Genomic DNA, 19,062 nt, shown 5'->3' on the forward strand with positions numbered 1-19,062 from the left:
TTTACGAACGTTGTAGCAACGTTGTTGTTTGGTCGCGTGTGTGGCAGTGTTGAGTGCTCAAGTGCTCCAACCTTCTTAACAAACGTGATCTGACCTAAGCTTTGTCCATGTTGCTTATTCTTACTTCTTTACTTATTCTTATTTTTCTTCTTATACTTACCTTCATCCTTTTATATGAACGAGATGAATGTCTTTCATTCTATTCTGAGAATAAGATGAAAGATTTTCTTACTTTTCATCTTATTCTTACCTTTTTTCTGTTACCTGCTCCTCACGTCTTATCTCACTAATCTTATTTATTTGCCTCGCTCTCTCTTCTATTACTTACGGGCTATTCATGCCCGTGCCACCTGTTGGGTGACTTAATCTTCATCAATCAATAAATCTTCTATTACGCGACTTGATAATGTCCCAGGATGGACTGAAACGAGTGGTCTCTTAATGCTCCTGATGCAGCCCGTCCTCACATCCATTACATCCAGCGGTCGACCCCACGGACGCATTCCTAAATTTTTACATGCGGTTCATTCAAAACGGGAATTTTCTCAAATAAAAATTAATATTATAAGATATTAGTATATTGTGCATATAAAGGCATAGGTTAGGTTAGGTGTTTAGGTTCGGTTGGCGATTATTTGTATTTGTAGTACGTGGGTGAAGCATTTACAGCGTTGTAGTTCGAACAAATGTCGTCAGCAAAGCACTGTTCGAGAAGTGTTCGAACGTCATCAGTTCTGATTCGTGTGTAAACCGTTTTTCATTCATAAACAGGGGGTTTGGTGGGTGCATGGAATGGATTTTGGCCTTTGTTTAATAGGACGGGCTGGTATTTAGGGAGGGCCGCAGCTTTAACGACCCTGATGACAGGTTAAAATACCACCAGTTGGCAACAGAATATAACCACGTATCCTAAGTTAAACTTAACTATTCAACATATTCTAGTGTAAGACAATGCACTTAGGTGTGGTTGTTTCAAACAGCATATCCACCTTCAAAACTAATGATAATTAGGATACGTACACCATGTGTATTCTTCTGTCAATATTAGAGAGCGTTTGACTACAAGACACAGGCAGTTCAACTGCTTTTGCTAGCATTTAGCGTCTTGCTGTAGCCATAGTTCAGTAGCTGAAATTAGTTTACTTGTTAATGAAGCAATGAGCAGTATTTTGAGTCAATCTTGGATAGGAACCGATAAGCTGGGTCTCTGTTGATTTTGTAATGGTGTTCTGGGTTTGGATAGGTTGATTAGCTGTAGGCTGGGTAATGGTAGGATGGGTAAGGGTAAGATGGGTAAGGGTAAGATGGGTAAGGGATGCTTCTAAGGGTGAATAAGGGTAGGATAAAATATTCAATCTAATCTTCATGTTGTTGTCCCACGATAGCATTTCAGGAGGGAGGGATTTATCAAAGTAAAGCGCCAAGCCGTTACTACTATATAGCACTTGGAAGGGGTCAGGATAAGGTTCTGGGATGGAATGGGGGGGGAAGGAATGGTGCCAAATCACATGGACGGTCGGGGATTAAACGCCAACCTGCATGAAGCCAGACCGTCGCTCTACCGTCCAGACCAAAGTGGTTGGACTAACATTTCAGTAGCGATGAGTGTGTGTGTGTATACCTCGGCTGGCGAGGCTCGTGAACCAGTTCCTGCATCACCTCCTTGTATATCAGGCCGTCATGCTCCAAGCCCATGAACAAGTCCTTCATCACCTCCATGTTCTTAATGTTCATGCTCCAAGCCCATGAACAGGTCCTTCATCACCTCCATGTTCTTAATGTTCATGCTCCAAGCCCATGAACAGGTCCTTCATCACCTCCATGTTCTTAATGTTCATGCTCCAAGCCCATGAACAGGTCCGTCATCACCTCCATGTTCTTAATGTTCATGCTCCAAGCCCATGAACAGGTCCTTCATCACCTCCATGTTCTTAATGTTCATGCTCCAAGCCCATGAACAAGTCCTTCATCACCTCCATGTTCTTAATGTTCATGCTCCAAGCCCATGAACAGGTCCTTCATCACCTCCATGTTCTTAATGTTCATGCTCCAAGCCCATGAACAAGTCCTTCATCACCTCCATGTTCTTAATGTTCATGCTCCAAGCCCATGAACAAGTCCTTCACCACCTCCATGTTCTTAATGTTCATGCTCCAAGCCCATGAACAAGTCCTTCACCACCTCCATGTTCATAATGTTCATGCTCCAAGCCCATGAACAAGTCCATCATCACCTCCATGTTCTTATTCATCATGCTGCTCCAGTTGAGGTTGAGTCGTCCGAGGTAAACTCTGCCAAGGAGTTATAAGTGGAGTTGGGACTGGCTGGAGGGAAGTTTTTATGGTGCTGGAACGAGCAGATTTCTGGGCCATATAAAATGTTTTATTTTCTTATTACAGGTTGAAGAAAAACTTTATTGCCACTATATTGTGACCTCATGGCGTCCTGACCCTTTGGCTTTACTGAACCTTGTTACTGACCCTTGTTTACTGGTCCTTGTTACTGACCCTTGTTACTGACCCTTGTTACTGACCCTTGTTACTGACCCTTGTTACTGACCCTTGTTACTGACCCTTGTTACTGACCCTTGTTACTGACCCTTGTTACTGACCCTTGTTACTGACCCTTGTTACTGACCCTTGTTACTGACCCTTGATTACTGACCCTTGTTACTGACCCTTGTTACTGACCCTTGTTACTGACCCTTGTTACTGACCCTTGTTACTGACCCTTGTTACTGACCCTTGTTACAGACCCTTGTTACTGACCCTTGTTACTGACCCTTGTTACTGACCCTTGTTACTGACCCTTGTTACTGACCCTTGTTACTGACCCTTGTTTACTGACCCTTGTTACTGACCCTTGTTACTGACCCTTGTTACTGACCCTTGTTACTGACCCTTGTTACTGACCCTTGTTACTGACCCTTGTTACTGACCCTTGTTACTGACCCTTGTTTACTGACCCTTGTTACTGACCCTTGTTACTGACCCTTGTTACTGACCCTTGTTACAGACCCTTGTTACTGACCCTTGTTACTCGCCAACATATGATCACTGATATTTCGTACTCAAAACAAACACACACACACACATCTATATAAATAAAAATGTAAATGTTCGTGTGTTCAAAATCGCTAATCTCTGAAAGTTCTTCACCGATTGCCTTGAAATTTTCACCCAACGTTCCATTCCCATCCGAGCGGGTTTTTAAATACATACTATATAGATGTCACGTCGGTGACGGGAAAACACGGGATTTTTTTAAAAGCTGCGTTTTTCGTGTGTTTTTGATGTGAGGGAAATCTTCGAAACCGATTGATTTGAAATTTTGACACAATATTGCATTCGAATAGGCGAGTGTTTTTATATACCTACTTAATATATGCCTCACCTGTGACAGGAAAAAACATGCTTTTATTTAAAAACAGCGCCATCTGTAGGACGTATGAGCAACACATGCTGTAATCTCCGAAAATTCTTCACCGATTGCTTTGAAATTTTGACAACGTTCGATTCGAATACGTGCGTGTTTTTATATACCTACTATTTAGATGCCACACCTGTGACAGGTAAAAACATGCGTTCTTTGAAAAACAGCGCAATCTGTTGCACGTAAGAGCAACACATGATATACAAAATATGTTACAATTCCATTTCAATGTTTCTGATTGCATTGATAAATTTAATTTTCATAGATTTTAATTTATTTTTATTTTGATCTAATTATTTTGTGTGACGTTGCGTTGGAATTGAGCTGTGTTGTTTACCATACCGTTCATTTCGTGGTATAGCTTATTTGTTTATTTTTTAATTTTTGTTCATATCGTTATTTTAACTGTTCTTATTTTTCAGTGTAACTGGTAGTAAATCATGTGAACGACGCAAATGAGGAGAGCGAGTCGATGGACAACTTGGCATAGTCAAATAAACTACGATAGGCAGACTATTCACCGTCCATCCCAATCAAGATGAATACTTCTTTCTTCCAATGGTGTTGGTAAATGTGCCCGGTCCAACGTCTTTCCAGCCACTGAGATTTGTCAGCGGCGTAACACGTGCCACTTTCCGTAGTGCATGTCCAGCTCTGTATTTATTGGAGAACGACCGACATTGGGATGTATGCATTAATGACGCGTCCAACACGTCACATCCAAATCAAATTCGTGCATTGTTTACAATCATATTGACCACCGGCTCTCCTTCATCTCCAACAGAGTTATGGGATAAATATAAATCGCACATGACTGTAGATATTACCCATCGAATAAGCAAGAAAATTCAAATATGAACATGGATTTCACAGCAAAAATCTACAACGAAGCGTTGATAATGATTGAAGACTTGTGCTTAGAAATCGTGAACAAAGTTCTCAATAAGTTGGAAATGCCATCACTGAATCGATTTGCTGCTGCTTCGTTCGATGTAGAATTGCGTCGTGAACAAAATTACAACACGGGAGATCTGTTGTCATATGTGCATTCAAATATTCCTAAGCTAACGCTTGAGCGAAGAGGCATTTACAATCAAATAATTCCACCTGTCAATAACGGGCTTGGAGAAACCTTCTTAGATGCGCCAAGAGGAACTGATAAAACCTTCCTAATTAGATTAATTCTGGCAGCATTTCGGTCCCAAAAAGGCATAACCTTAGCTCTTGCATCGTCCAGAATAGCTGCAACATTACTACCAGGTGGAAGAACTGCAACTTCGACTTTGAAATTGCCATTGAACGTGCAATTCATTGAAACTCCCAAGTGCAACATTTCCAAAGGATCCGGCATGGGAAAAGTATTGCAGAAAGGCAAACTTATTTTTTGGGATGAATGAACAATGGTCCACAAAAAATCGCTCGAGGCTCTTGATCGATCATTGCAAGATTTGCGTGGAAACATCGGACCGTTTGGGAACCCATTAATATTGCTTACAGGAGATTTTAGGCAAACATTACATGTAATTCCTCGATCGACACCAGCGGACGAAATAAATGCTCGACTGAAATACTCTACTTTGTGGCGCCACGGAAAGACGTTAAAATTAACTACAAATATGCGTGTCCAGCTGCAAAACGATGCATCAGCTGAGATATTCTCGCATCAATTTATGGAAATTGGGAACGGAAAAGTGCCGGTTGATCTGACCTCAGGACGAATTTCATTGCCTCATAACTTCTACAATTTAGTGACGTCAAAAGAAGAATTGGTTGAAAAAGTATTTCCCAGTATTCAAACCAATTATAAAACTCACGTTGGCTGAGTGAACGAGCTATTCTTGCGACCAAGAACAAGGACGTCTCCGAACTTAACAATATTATTCAGTCTAACATACAAAGCGAGGCAGTCACATACAAGTCCGTCGACACTGTGGTGGTAGCAGATGAAGCGGTTAATTACCCAACAGAATTGTTGAATTCACTTGATCTGCCAGGGATACCATCACATGTACGGCAATTGAAATTCGGCGTGCCAATTATTATGTTGCGAAATATCAACCAGCCAAAACTTTGCAAGGCCACGCGCCTTGCAGTAAAAAAAAAATAATCAGCAACGTCGTAGAAGCAACAATCTTGACAGGACCTTTCATAGGTGAAGATGTCCTCATTCCTCGCATTCCTTTGATTCCATCAGATATGCCATTTCAGTTTAAGAGATTGTAATTTCCAATTCGATTGGTGTTTGCAATCACCATCAAGAAAGCTCAGGGCCAATCTTTAGAACTGTGCAGTTTATATCAAGACACGGATTGTTTCTCGTAGGGACAATTATATGTTCCGTGTTCTAAAGTCGGCAACCAGACAATCTCTATATCTCCACAGACAATAGAACAACAATAAATATTGTATACCCACAAGCATTGTGATATTAAACATATTAGAAACGTGCGCTTTCTCTTTTCTTTCTGTCCCTTTTAACCAGATTGAGCTTTTAACCAGATTGATTTTAACCATTGGAGAAGCCGTTATTGACTAGGACCTGCCTTACCCTACAGATAACGGCTTCTCCAATGGTTTCGTCGAAGACATCATAAGAAGGAAAGTGAAAAGCCATGCAACCTCTGAAGAGACAACTAACACAACACCTATACCCCCTATTAGACTATTTTACAGGAACTTCTTTTCCACAGCTCATAAAACGGAGGAAAGGGTCCTGAAAGATATTGTTAATAGAAACGTTATCCCTACAGACAAAAAACAGAGGATACAACTGACGATTTACTATAAAACCAGAAAAACGGCCAGCCTACTCATGAGAAACTCTCCAGACACAAAACAGAACGCTTTAAAAGAGACTAACGTCTTCTATGCCTTCAAATGCCCACTTGGGGACTGTAAGCTCCAAAAAACCCAGTATATAGGCAAGACAACAACATCTCTTTCTAGGCGTTTAACGATGCATAAGCAACAGGGCTCCATTAAGGAACATATAATCTCTTCCCACAACCAAACCATCGCCAGAGAAATCCTAGTAAACAACACAGAAATCATCGATAGATACAGCGATAGCAGGCGGCTTGACGTTTGCGAGGCACTACACATCAAGAAGTCAACACCAGCAATCAACAGCCAATTATTGCACAACTATATTCTACCCACCTCAAGACTCCGCTCCAATATAGAAGCATCAAGAAATATGGACCAATAGGCTTTCTACAAACACTTCTATTCAATATCCATTGTTTCGTGTTCTGTCTTGTGTTGATGAAATTAATACCCTATTAATACTCTTGTTCTGTCTTGTGTTGATGAAATTAATACCCTATTAATGCCACATCTTGTTCTGTCTTGTGTTAATGCCACATCACCCCTTCCACCTCACTCAAATGTAGATATAAAATCGGAGATACGTAAGTTCTATTCAGTTGTGTATTTGTGAACTAAAGTCTTTGAAAATGTAATAAGTTTTACGAAACGCGCCCGTGTCGCGTCAGACTAGAAATAAAAATGAATTTTGGAGAATTGATTTTTGATTTACCTCCAACAGTGAAGCGTAATGTACGAAAGATTGAGAAAATTCGTGTTAGAATTATTAATCTTACTTTTTCGGTCATATTTAATAATATATGTCTACAGGAAAGACTGCTACCAATATATATATATATATATATATATATATATATATATATATATATATATATATATATATATATATATATATGTCGTACCTAGTAGCCAGAACGCACTTCTCAGCCTACTATGCAAGGCCCGATTTGCCTAATAAGCCAAGTTTTCATGAATTAATTGTTTTTCGACTACCTAACCTAACCTAACCTAACTTTTTCGGCTACCTAACCTAACCTAACCTATAGAGATAGGTTAGGTTAGGCAGGGTTGGTTAGGTTCGGTCTTATATCTACGTTAATTTTAACTCCAATAAAAAAAAATGACCTCATACGTAATGAAATGGGTAGCTTTATCATTTCATAAGAAAAAAATTAGAGAAAATATATTAATTCAGGAAAACTTGGCTTATTAGGCAAATCGGGCCTTGCATAGTAGGCTGAGAAGTGCGTTCTGGCTACTAGGTACGACATATATATATATATATATATATATATATATATATATATATATATATATATATATATATATATAGTTGTGCATTAATTGGCTGTTGATTGCTGGTGTTGACTTTTTAATGTGTAGAGCCTTACAAACGTCAAGCTGCCTGCTATCGTTGTATCTATCGATGATTTCTGTGTTGTTTATTAGGATTTCTCTGGCGATGGTTTGGTTGTGGGAAGAGATTATATGTTCCTTAATGGAGCCCTGTTGCTTATGCATCGTTAAACGCCAAGAAAGAGATGCTGTTGTCTTGCCTATATACTGGGTTTTTTTGGAGCTTACAGTCCCCAAGAGGGCATTTGAAGGCATAGACGACGTTGGTCTCTTTTAAAGCGTTCTGCTTTGTGTCTGGAGAGTTTCTCATGAGTAGGCTGGCCGTTTTTCTGGTTTTATAGTAAATCGTCAGTTGTATCCTCTGATTTTTGTCTGTAGGGATAACGTTTCTATTAACAATATCTTTCAGGACCCTTTCCTCCGTTTTATGAGCTGTGGAAAAGAAGTTCCTGTAAAATAGTCTAATAGGGGGTATAGGTGTTGTGTTAGTTGTCTCTTCAGAGGTTGCATGGCGTTTCACTTTCCTTCTTATGATGTCTTCGACGAAACCATTGGAGAAGCCGTTGTTGACTAGGACCTGCCTTACCCTACAGAGTTCTTCGTCGACTTGCTTCCATTCTGAGCTGTGGCTGAGAGCACGGTCGACATATGCGTTAACAACACTCCTTTTGTACCTGTCTGGGCAGTCGCTGTTGGCATTTAGGCACATTCCTATGTTCGTTTCCTTAGTGTAGACTGCAGTGTGGAAACCTCCGCTCTTTTCCATGACTGTTACATGTAGAAAGGGCAGCTTCCCATCCTTTTCCATCTCGTAAGTGAAACGCAGCACGGAACTCTGCTCAAACGCCTCCTTCAGCTCCTGCAGATGTCTGACATCAGGTACCTGTGTAAAAATGTCGTCAACATACCTGCAGTATATGGCCGGTTTCAAGTTGGAATACATTCTGAAGCTTAAGACTTAATTAAGCAACTGTTGTGTGTGATCTCTCCTGCCCAGACATATTGTTTGGATTGTAAGTAAATGGCTAGATCGCCTTATATAAGTAATTTGCCTACCTGTAAAGTGTACTTGTACTATATATGTTGTCTTTAATACATGTATCTAATATAGGTATCATTAATAAATGTATCTGAAATATATGTATCTGTAATATATGAATCTGTAATATACGTATCCGTAATATATATATTTCTAAAATATGTATCTGTAATATATGTATCTGTACTATATGTATCTGGACTATATGTTTCTTTAATCTATATATCTTTAATATATGTATCTGTAATATTTGTATATATGTAACCGTAATACATATATATGTATTATATGTATCGGTAATATGTGTCTGTAATTCAAGTGCAATTTATACAAGTATCTGTAATATAAGTATCTGTAATACAAGTATCTGTAGTATAGTATCTATAGTATAGTATCTGTAATATAAGTATCTGTAATATAGTATCTGTAATATAAGTATCTGTAATACAAGTATCTGTAGTATAGTATCTATAGTATATTATCTGTAATATAAGTATCTGTTATATAGTATTTGTAATATAAGTATCTGTAATATAGTATTTGTAATATAAGTATCTGTAATATAGTATCTGTAATATAAGTATCCATTATATAGTATCTGTAATATAAGTATCTGTATTATAAGTATCTGTAATATAGTATTTGTAATATAAGTATCTGTAATATAGTATATGTAATATAAGTATCTGTAATATAGTATCTGTAATACAAGTATCTGTAGTATAGTATCTGTAATATAATATCTGTAATATTGTATCTGTTATATAATATTTGTAATATAAGTATCTGTAATAAGGTATTTGTGATATAAGTATCCATAATATAGTATCTGTAAATATCTTATATTACACTGTAGACAGGCATTATAGGGACAATATTGTTTCTGTAATGCCTGAGATGTGTTGCAATCTTCCTCCTAAGAATATTGGGCAATGTTGCATCATTAACAAAGTCTACTGATTATTGGACAATATCTTGGCGTGGGCTTTATTTCTACCGCTTATAATTCTACCTTTATGGCTTTCTATTTATTCTATATTTTTATCGTTCCCTGCATCTACTTTTAATTTAAATAATGAACAAATGCCTTTGATCTGCTCTCATTTTATGTTTATTTTGAAAGTTTGAATTTTTGTGAGATGTTTCATATGTTGATCAGTGTTTCAAATTGTCAGTTTTCCTCGTGTTTGAATCTATGGAATATTTCGTCATGTAGGTATCGATTTAATTTTTTTAATTAATCCATTCTTCTTATTTCTTTTGTATCGATTGTGGTAAAAGTATTTCTTGTCACTAATGCATCCCATTTTCTTCGGAAACTGACTTCTTTATGAAGACTCACCAACACTAATAATCATTAAGGCTACTCTGGCCCCTCTCTCTCTCTCTCTCTCTCTCTCTCTCTCTCTCTCTCTCTCTCTCTCTCTCTCTCTCTCTCTCTCTCTCTCTCTCTCTCTCTCTCTCTCTTCCTGGAAAGTTTATCCCTTCCTTGCCTTTCATATCCTGTTTCCAATTATTTCCGTTGTGAGTGGAGTCGTTTTTCAGGAGTTTACTTACTCATTGGGCGACTTGTGGTTTGGGATATATTACTTTATGTGATATGTGATATGATACCTCATGTGATATCTTGTGGTAACAAGATAACACATCATGTGTTATCTTGTGGTCTTGGATATATTACCTCATGTGATATCTTGTGGTCTCAGACACATTACCTCATGTGGGGTTTGTACTATGTACTATCTTGGGGTTTAACAGTTATATAATGCATTGATGTTCTTCCTTCAAGAATGTCAACAAAGGGGTTCTTTATTAACTTTAATGAAGGCTCTAAGATTACAGTGTTGGCACTCCGCCTCATATGATTTATTTCACCTCTCATTTCTCCCTCGCCTCTACTTTACTCCCATTAACCCTACACTTCCCTCACCTGTTCTCTCACACTTGTCTCACCTCCTTTCTCCACCCTCACGTCTCTATCCCTCTCATTTGCCTATTATCTTCTTCTATTTGCTTTCTCTCTCAGCTTCATTAACCTTATCTACAGGTCTGCGGCCACATGTGCTTGCTGTTAACAGTATTTGTTAACTGTTAACAGTTAACAGATACTGTTAACAGTATGCTGATTAAGAGGTAACAGTTTTTCTGCCACGGATATCAAGAGATGAACTGGATAGCCAATACAGTACAAAGGGTAATCAAGGCTGTTACTGACAATCTTTTTGAGGTTATCTGGGAATAATTTCGGGGCTTAGCATCCCCGCGGCCCGGTCCTCGACCAGGCCTCCGTTTTGTTACACACCCCAAGGAAGCAGCCCGAAGCAGCTGTCTAACTCCCAGGTACCTATTTACTGCTAGGTAACTGGGGGATCAGGGTGAAAGAAACTTCCCCCCCCCATCCGCCAGGGATCGAACCGTGCACCTCAGGGCTACGAATCCCGAGCCCTGTTCACTCAGCCGTCAGGCCGTACATTACTGTTGATGTTGTATGGACCAGAGAAATAGATCAAGACATGCATGGAAAGATTATTTTCGCAAAAAGCTTGCAGATATTAGAAAACTAGTGTGGATATGAATATTCTGCCCAATATTTATATTGGGCAGAATATATATATATATATATATATATATATATATATATATATATATATATATATATATATATATATATATATATATATTTATATATATATATATATATATATATATATATATATAAACCAACATTTAGACACACACACCCACCAGGGACTCGAACCCTCGCCAGCACAGATGCTTCAACAACAACTGGCATGGCAGGTACGCACTACACCACACTCAGAGCCTTAAAAGGGACGGAAATTTCGGGGTATTTCAAGCCCCAAACCTCCGTCCCACAAGACCACTAGAGTAGGTGAGAGGTCACTGACGTCTTCCAGCAAGAACCTGTTAATATGGGAGAACACGGTGTCCATGCTTTATGCTCTAACTTGCCAGAACACGCAAGTTTGAAATTAAACCAACTTTTAGACACATACACACCCACCAGGGACTCGAATCGAGTCCCTGGTGTGTGTGTGTGTGTGTGGACATTAACAGGACACTGTGTTCTCCCATATTAACAGGTCAGACGGTTCCTCCAGGCGGTTCTGGACATAATCTGTTGTCAGTGTTCCCTTTACTCACTACATGTCCCTCGAGGCATTCTGAGTAAATCTGATCAAGATCCTCTTACCTACTTGTCGAAGGTAATTGCATTTTGATTTCCCCCTTTTGGCTGAACACATTTATTAACCTCTTGTCTAATGCCACGTATATTTCCTGGTCATTTGACACTAAATACACTACTCTCCAATTCTCTTTATTTGCTTTATCATTTACATTCATTTTCCTTTTGATGTAACTGATATTTTACGATTCAGTTAATGAGATGTTTCTCTGCCTCTGTGAGGGACGAGCCTCGTCCACTCTACAATGTCATTCTTGGTTATTGTATGAATTATTTCCTATGTGGAAGGATTTGGGGATTTATTTTAAAAGTGAGAGAAGGTAGCCACAATGCAGCCTCCTCTCCTCCTGGCCCCAAAAACAAAAATATAAATCTTTTTAATTTTGTAGAAAGAGACATAGACAAACAACGCAGACACACACAGACAGAGACAGAGATAATGAGCAGATACATGATAAGTAAATGGAGAGCTGCATGGATACATAAATGAATGGATAGATGGAGAAATAGATGGGTGCATGGATAAGTGGATAGACTAATGCATAGATAAATAGGAAGATAGAGGTATAAATACATAAATACATCTGGGAGAGAGACCCGAGCAACCCCGGATACCCCCGCAATAACTCACAAACTAATGGATTATGAATTACTGTCAAATGGATTACTGTCAGATGGGTTACTGTCAGATGGATTACTATCAGGTGGATTACTGACAGCCATTTTGAGTCCAATTAAAGTCAGATCGATGGTCCCAGAATCTGTTCATGTGAAAATATCTATATCCATAACATCATTGTGGCTATGTTTAACAACGTTGAGGATATCAATAACATCATTGTAGATATTTATAACATCATTGTGGATATCTATAAAAATTTTTTGGATATCTATAACATTATTTTGGATATCTATAACATCATTGTGGATACCTATAACGTTATGGTGAATATCTATACCAACATTGTGGATATCTTTAACATCATTGTGGATATCTATAACAACATTGTGGATATCATTAGCATCATTATTTATCCCATCAACAGTCATGAGGGATGTGGTTTAGTGGGTAAGGATAATTAGCGCCACCAAGCATGACAGACAGGCAATCAGCTCTACAACAGCTTAATTGGAGCCAAACTGGCGTGACAAGCTGTAATTAAAAATATGGCTGTGGGTTAATAAGGAATATTTCCTAATTAGTTAGTAAATTACTGAACGTAGAACTCATTAGTTGTCTTCCAAAACACTGATTGTTGATATGTGAGTTTTCATATAAAAAATATATTAGTATTGTTTGAAATTATGTAAGAAATTTGCTTCCCTGAAAATGAGTGTTGATTATCACTTGTCAGACTCCACAACACCACAGAGATTAACACAGAGGTCTGAGGCTCCACAACACCACAGAGGTTAACACAGAGGTCTGAGGCTCCACAACACCACAGAGATTAACACAGAGGTCTGAGGCTCCACAACACCACATAGATTAACACAGAGGTCTGAGGCTCCACAACACCACAGAGGTTAACACAGAGGTCTGAGGCTCCACAACACCACAGTGGTTAACACAGAGGTCTGAGGCTCCACAACACCACAGAGATTAACACAGAGGTCTGAGGCTCCACAACACCACAGATGTTAACACAGAGGTCTGAGGCTCCACAACACCACAGTGGTTAACACAGAGGTCTGAGGCTCCACAACACCACAGAGGTCTGAGGCTCCACAACACCACAGAGGTTAACACAGAGGTCTGAGGCTCCACAACACCACAGAGGTTAACACAGAGGTCTGAGGCTCCACAACACCACAGTGGTTAACACAGAGGTCTGAGGCTCCACAACACCACAGTGGTTAACACAGAGGTCTGAGGCTCCACAACACCACAGTGGTTAACACAGAGGTCTGAGGCTCCACAACACCACAGAGATTAACACAGAGGTCTGAGGCTCCACAACACCACAGAGGTTAACACAGAGGTCTGAGGCTCCACAACACCACAGTGGTTAACACAGAGGTCTGAGGCTCCAGAACACCACAGAGGTCTGAGGCTCCACAACACCACAGAGGTTAACACAGAGGTCTGAGGCTCCACAACACCACAGAGGTTAACACAGAGGTCTGAGGCTCCACAACACCACAGAGATTAACACAGAGGTCTGAGGCTCCACAGCACCACAGAGATTAACACAGAGGTCTGAGGCTCCACAACACCACAGAGGTTAACACAGAGGCCTGAGGCTCCACAACACCACAGTGGTTAACACAGAGGTCTGAGGCTCCACAACACCACAGAGGTTAACACAGGTCTGAGGCTCCACAACACCACAGAGGTTAACACAGGTCTGAGGCTCCACAACACCACAGAGGTTAACACAGGTCTGAGGCTCCACAACACCACAGAGATTAACACAGAGGTCTGAGGCTCCACAACACCACAGAGGTTAACACAGGTCTGAGGCTCCACAACACCACAGAGATTAACACAGAGGTCTGAGGCTCCACAACACCACAGAGGTTAACACAGAGGTCTGAGGCCCCACAATACCACAGAGGTTAACACAGAGGTCTGAGGCTCCACAACACCACAGGGGTTAACACAGAGGTCTGAGGCTCCACAACACCACAGGGTTAACACAGAGGTCTGAGGCTCCACAACACCACAGAGGTTAACACAGAGGTCTGAGGCTCCACAACACCACAGAGGTTAACACAGAGGTCTGAGGCTCTACAACACCACAGAGGTTAACACAGAGGTCTGAGGCTCCACAACACCACAGAGGTTAACACTGAGGTCTGAGGCTCCACAACACCACAGAGGTTAACACAGAGGTCTGAGGCTCCACAACACCACAGTGGTTAACACAGAGGTCTGAGGCTCCACAACACCACAGTGGTTAACACAGAGGTCTGAGGCTCCACAACACCACAGAGGTTAACACAGAGGTCTGAGGCTCCACAACACCACAGAGGTTAACACAGAGGTCTGAGGCTCCACAACACCACAGTGGTTAACACAGAGGTCTGAGGCTCCACAACACCACAGTGGTTAACACAGAGGTCTGAGGCTCCACAACACCACAGAGGTTAACACAGAGGTCTGAGGCTCCACAACACCACAGAGGTTAACACAGAGGTCTGAGGCTCCACAACACCACAGTGGTTAACACAGAGGTCTGAGGCTCCACAACACCACAGTGGTTAACACAGAGGTCTGAGGCTCCACAACACCACAGAGGTCTGAGGCTCCACAACACCACAGAGGTTTGAGGCTCCACAACACCACAGAGGTCTGAGGCTCCACAACACCACAGAGGTTAACACAGAGGTCTGAGGCTCCACAACACCACAGTGGTTAACACAGAGGTCTGAGGCTCCACAACACCACAGTGGTTAACACAGAGTTCTGAGGCTCCACAACACCACAGAGGTTAACACAGAGGTCTGAGGCTCCACAACACCACAGTGGTTAACACAGAGGTCTGAGGCTCCACAACACCACAGAGGTTAACACAGAGGTCTGAGGCTCCACAACACCACAGTGGTTAACACAGAGGTCTGAGGCTCCACAACACCACAGAGGTTAACACAGAGGTCTGAGGCTCCACAACACCACAGAGATTAACACAGAGGTCTGAGGCTCCACAACACCACAGAGGTTAACACAGAGGTCTGAGGCTCCACAACACCACAGAGGTCTGAGGCTCCACAACACCACAGAGGTCTGAGGCTCCACAACACCACAGAGGTTAACACAGAGGTCTGAGGCTCCACAACACCACAGTGGTTAACACAGTGGTCTGAGGCTCCACAACACCACAGTGGTTAACACAGAGGTCTGAGGCTCCACAACACCACAGAGGTCTGAGGCTCCACAACACCACAATGGTTAACACAGAGGTCTGAGGCTCCACAACACCACAGTGGTTAACACAGAGGTCTGAGGCTCCACAACACCACAGAGGTTAACACAGAGGTCTGAGGCTCCACAACACCACAGTGGTCTGAGGCTCCACAACACCACAGAGGTCTGAGGCTCCACAACACCACAGAGGTTAACACAGAGGTCTGAGGCTCCACAACACCACAGGGGTTAACACAGAGGTCTGAGGCTCCACAACACCACAGAGGTTAACACAGAGGTCTGAGGCTCCACAACACCACAGTGGTTAACACAGAGGTCTGAGGCTCCACAACACCACAGAGGTTAACACAGAGGTCTGAGGCTCCACAACACCACAGTGGTTAACACAGAGGTCTGAGGCTCCACAACACCACAGAGGTCTGAGGCTCCACAACACCACAGAGGTCTGAGGCTCCACAACACCACAGAGGTTAACACAGAGGTCTGAGGCTCCACAATACCACAGTGGTTAACACAGTGGTCTGAGGCTCCACAACACCACAGTGGTTAACACAGAGGTCTGAGGCTCCACAACACCACAGAGGTTAACACAGAGGTCTGAGGCTCCACAACACCACAGAGGTTAACACAGTGGTCTGAGGCTCCACAACACCACAGAGGTTAACACAGAGGTCTGAGGCTCCACAACACCACAGAGGTTAACACAGAGGTCTGAGGCTCCACAACACCACAGAGGTTAACACAGAGGTCTGAGGCTCCACAACACCACAGAGGTTAACACAGAGGTCTGAGGCTCCACAACACCACAGAGGTTAACACAGAGGTCTGAGGCTCCACAACACCACAGAGGTTAACACAGAGGTCTGAGGCTCCACAACACCACAGAGGTTAACACAGAGGTCTGAGGCTCCACAACACCACAGAGGTTAACACAGAGGTCTGAGGCTCCACAACACCACAGTGGTTAACACAGAGGTCTGAGGCTCCACAACACCACAGTGGTTAACACAGAGGTCTGAGGCTCCACAACACCACAGAGGTTAACACAGAGGTCTGAGGCTCCACAACACCACAGAGGTTAACACAGAGGTCTGAGGCTCCACAACACCACAGAGGTTAACACAGAGGTCTGAGGCTCCACAACACCACAGAGGTTAACACAGAGGTCTGAGGCTCCACAACACCACAGTGGTTAACACAGAGGTCTGAGGCTCCACAACACCACAGTGGTTAACACAGAGGTCTGAGGCTCCACAACACCACAGGGGTTAACACAGAGGTCTGAGGCTCCACAACACCACAGAGGTTAACACAGAGGTCTGAGGCTCCACAACACCACAGTGGTTAACACAGAGGTCTGAGGCTCCACAACACCTCAGTGGTTAACACAGAGGTCTGAGGCTCCACAACACCACAGGGGTTAACACAGACGTCTGAGGCTTCACACCAGGCTTAACCTAATCCATCTTAATTTACTAACTTAACCTAGCGTAACCTAACAGGCCACAGGTTGAACCGTAACCTAACGTTCCTTTCTCTTTCGTAAAATAATCTAACTTTTAACTTAACAATCCCTTACCTACCATACTATAAATTAACCTTCCCAAACTACAAAACCTCTAAATGTTCTTATCTTAACCAAATGTACCACAACTTACCCACCCCTAACCCAGCATTCCATTTCCTAACCAAGTATATCCAAACTTAACTTTTCCAAAATCTAACATATAACATATCTTAACCGTCACTAATCTATCATATCCTACTGTGACCTTCCCAGGCAATAGATATGTATATATTTTAACACTGTCTTAGTGATTGGCGCAATAAGTAATGATTCTTGAGCGCACACACCTTGATACAAAAAATATCACTGGAAAATCTTTTAGGGTCCTCGTCGATTATAAAATGATATTTAGTTACCACAATTTTTCTTGAAATTGGAAATTGATGAGACTACTGAATGCACAGGAATCCTTCTTTCCTTCCTTCCACAGCACAGGGGTCTCAAGGAGGTCTTATGTGTCTCACCGATCATCTTAATAGACATGTTTGCGCTAATCCTGCGACAGCTTTACGTAATTGTCTCTGAGATATTCAGAAAAGGCTAAATTACCCAATATACGTCAAAACCATTAGAACATCGGAAAAATGCCGTTGCAAAGACATTCAGGGGTAATGAGTATACACACACACACACACACTCACATATGTAAGACCAATCCTGGAGTATGCGGCCCCAGCATGGAGCCCGTACCTTGTCAAGCACAAGACGAAGCTGGAAAAAGTCCAAAGGTATGCCACTAGACTAGTCCCAGAACTAAGAGGCATGAGTTACGAGGAAAGGGTGCGGGAAATGCACCTTACGACACTGGACGACAGAAGAGTAAGGGGAGACATGATCACAACCTACAAAATCCTCAGAGGAATCGACCGGGTAAACAAGGATAAACTATTCAACACTGGTGGGACGCGAACAACGGAACACAGGTGGAAACTGAGTACCCACATGAGCCACATCGTCTTTTGGTGCATGAATTCCTTATATTGTTCGGTTATCTGCTTGGTCAGGTTTTCCACAATTTTGTTTTGTTTTTCTACTGTATGCATAAGCTCACTAATTTTCTGTGCCTGATCCAGGCCCCCCGACCAACATGAATTGATGATAACCACTCTTCAGGAAACTGTGAGAGTATTAATAACTGAAGGCAGGCCACACCAACCTGGGGTACCACCATGTGCTCCCATGCGGCCAGTACCCCAGGGGAGACCCCAGCAGGGGGTGTCCCAGCCCTCACACCAGCTGGGCTCTCCCACCACGGCTCCCCACACCCCAGCCTCATCAACGCAGTGCGCTATGAACAGAGGTAAACTATTCCACGTAGAAACGCATAGTGCTGTCGATGAGTATTATGGCGCAACTGATCCTGATGATGAACGTAGTGACACTGAGGGTGAGAACTTTAATGGTGATGACGATCAAGATGTTGATACCGGGTCTAATAAACTCTGTTTGAAGGAATACAGTAGTGGAAATGTTGAAAGTGATTGTGGTAAAGAACAAAGTGAAACCAGTGACGCTTGTAGTGATAGTGACGAAGTTCAACTGGACGTGGATGCCCGCCTCGGGCCGCGCACGCCACATCCCAGATGGTTCCGCCGTGACACATTTATGGTGACAGGTGATGTGCTGACTGAAGAGGAAAAAGAAGCTGTAATAAAGCACTACAACCGGAATGTAGACTTACTTGCTTTTATGAAACTGCAGACTGATAAAGTACAAAAGAACAATGGCGGCCTCTGAATCTCATAAGAACAAGTACAGTGTCATCA

The 19,062-nt window shown here is 41.9% G+C and overlaps 1 protein-coding gene across 1 annotated transcript in view; it reads right to left on the reverse strand.

The window, feature by feature from the left end:
• LOC138368997 (collagen alpha-2(IV) chain-like) overlaps window positions 1-12,584 on the reverse strand; it is a 45,610-nt gene extending 33,026 nt beyond the window's left edge. The window contains exon 1 of the mRNA XM_069331747.1: window positions 12,515-12,584. Coding sequence (XP_069187848.1) covers window positions 12,515-12,584 — 70 coding nt within the window. The remainder of the gene's footprint in view (window positions 1-12,514) is intronic.
• Window positions 12,585-19,062: the final 6,478 nt, after the last annotated feature.

The sequence above is a fragment of the Procambarus clarkii genome, chromosome 3 (assembly GCF_040958095.1).
Source record: "Procambarus clarkii isolate CNS0578487 chromosome 3, FALCON_Pclarkii_2.0, whole genome shotgun sequence".
Taxonomy (NCBI): Eukaryota; Metazoa; Arthropoda; class Malacostraca; order Decapoda; family Cambaridae; genus Procambarus; species Procambarus clarkii.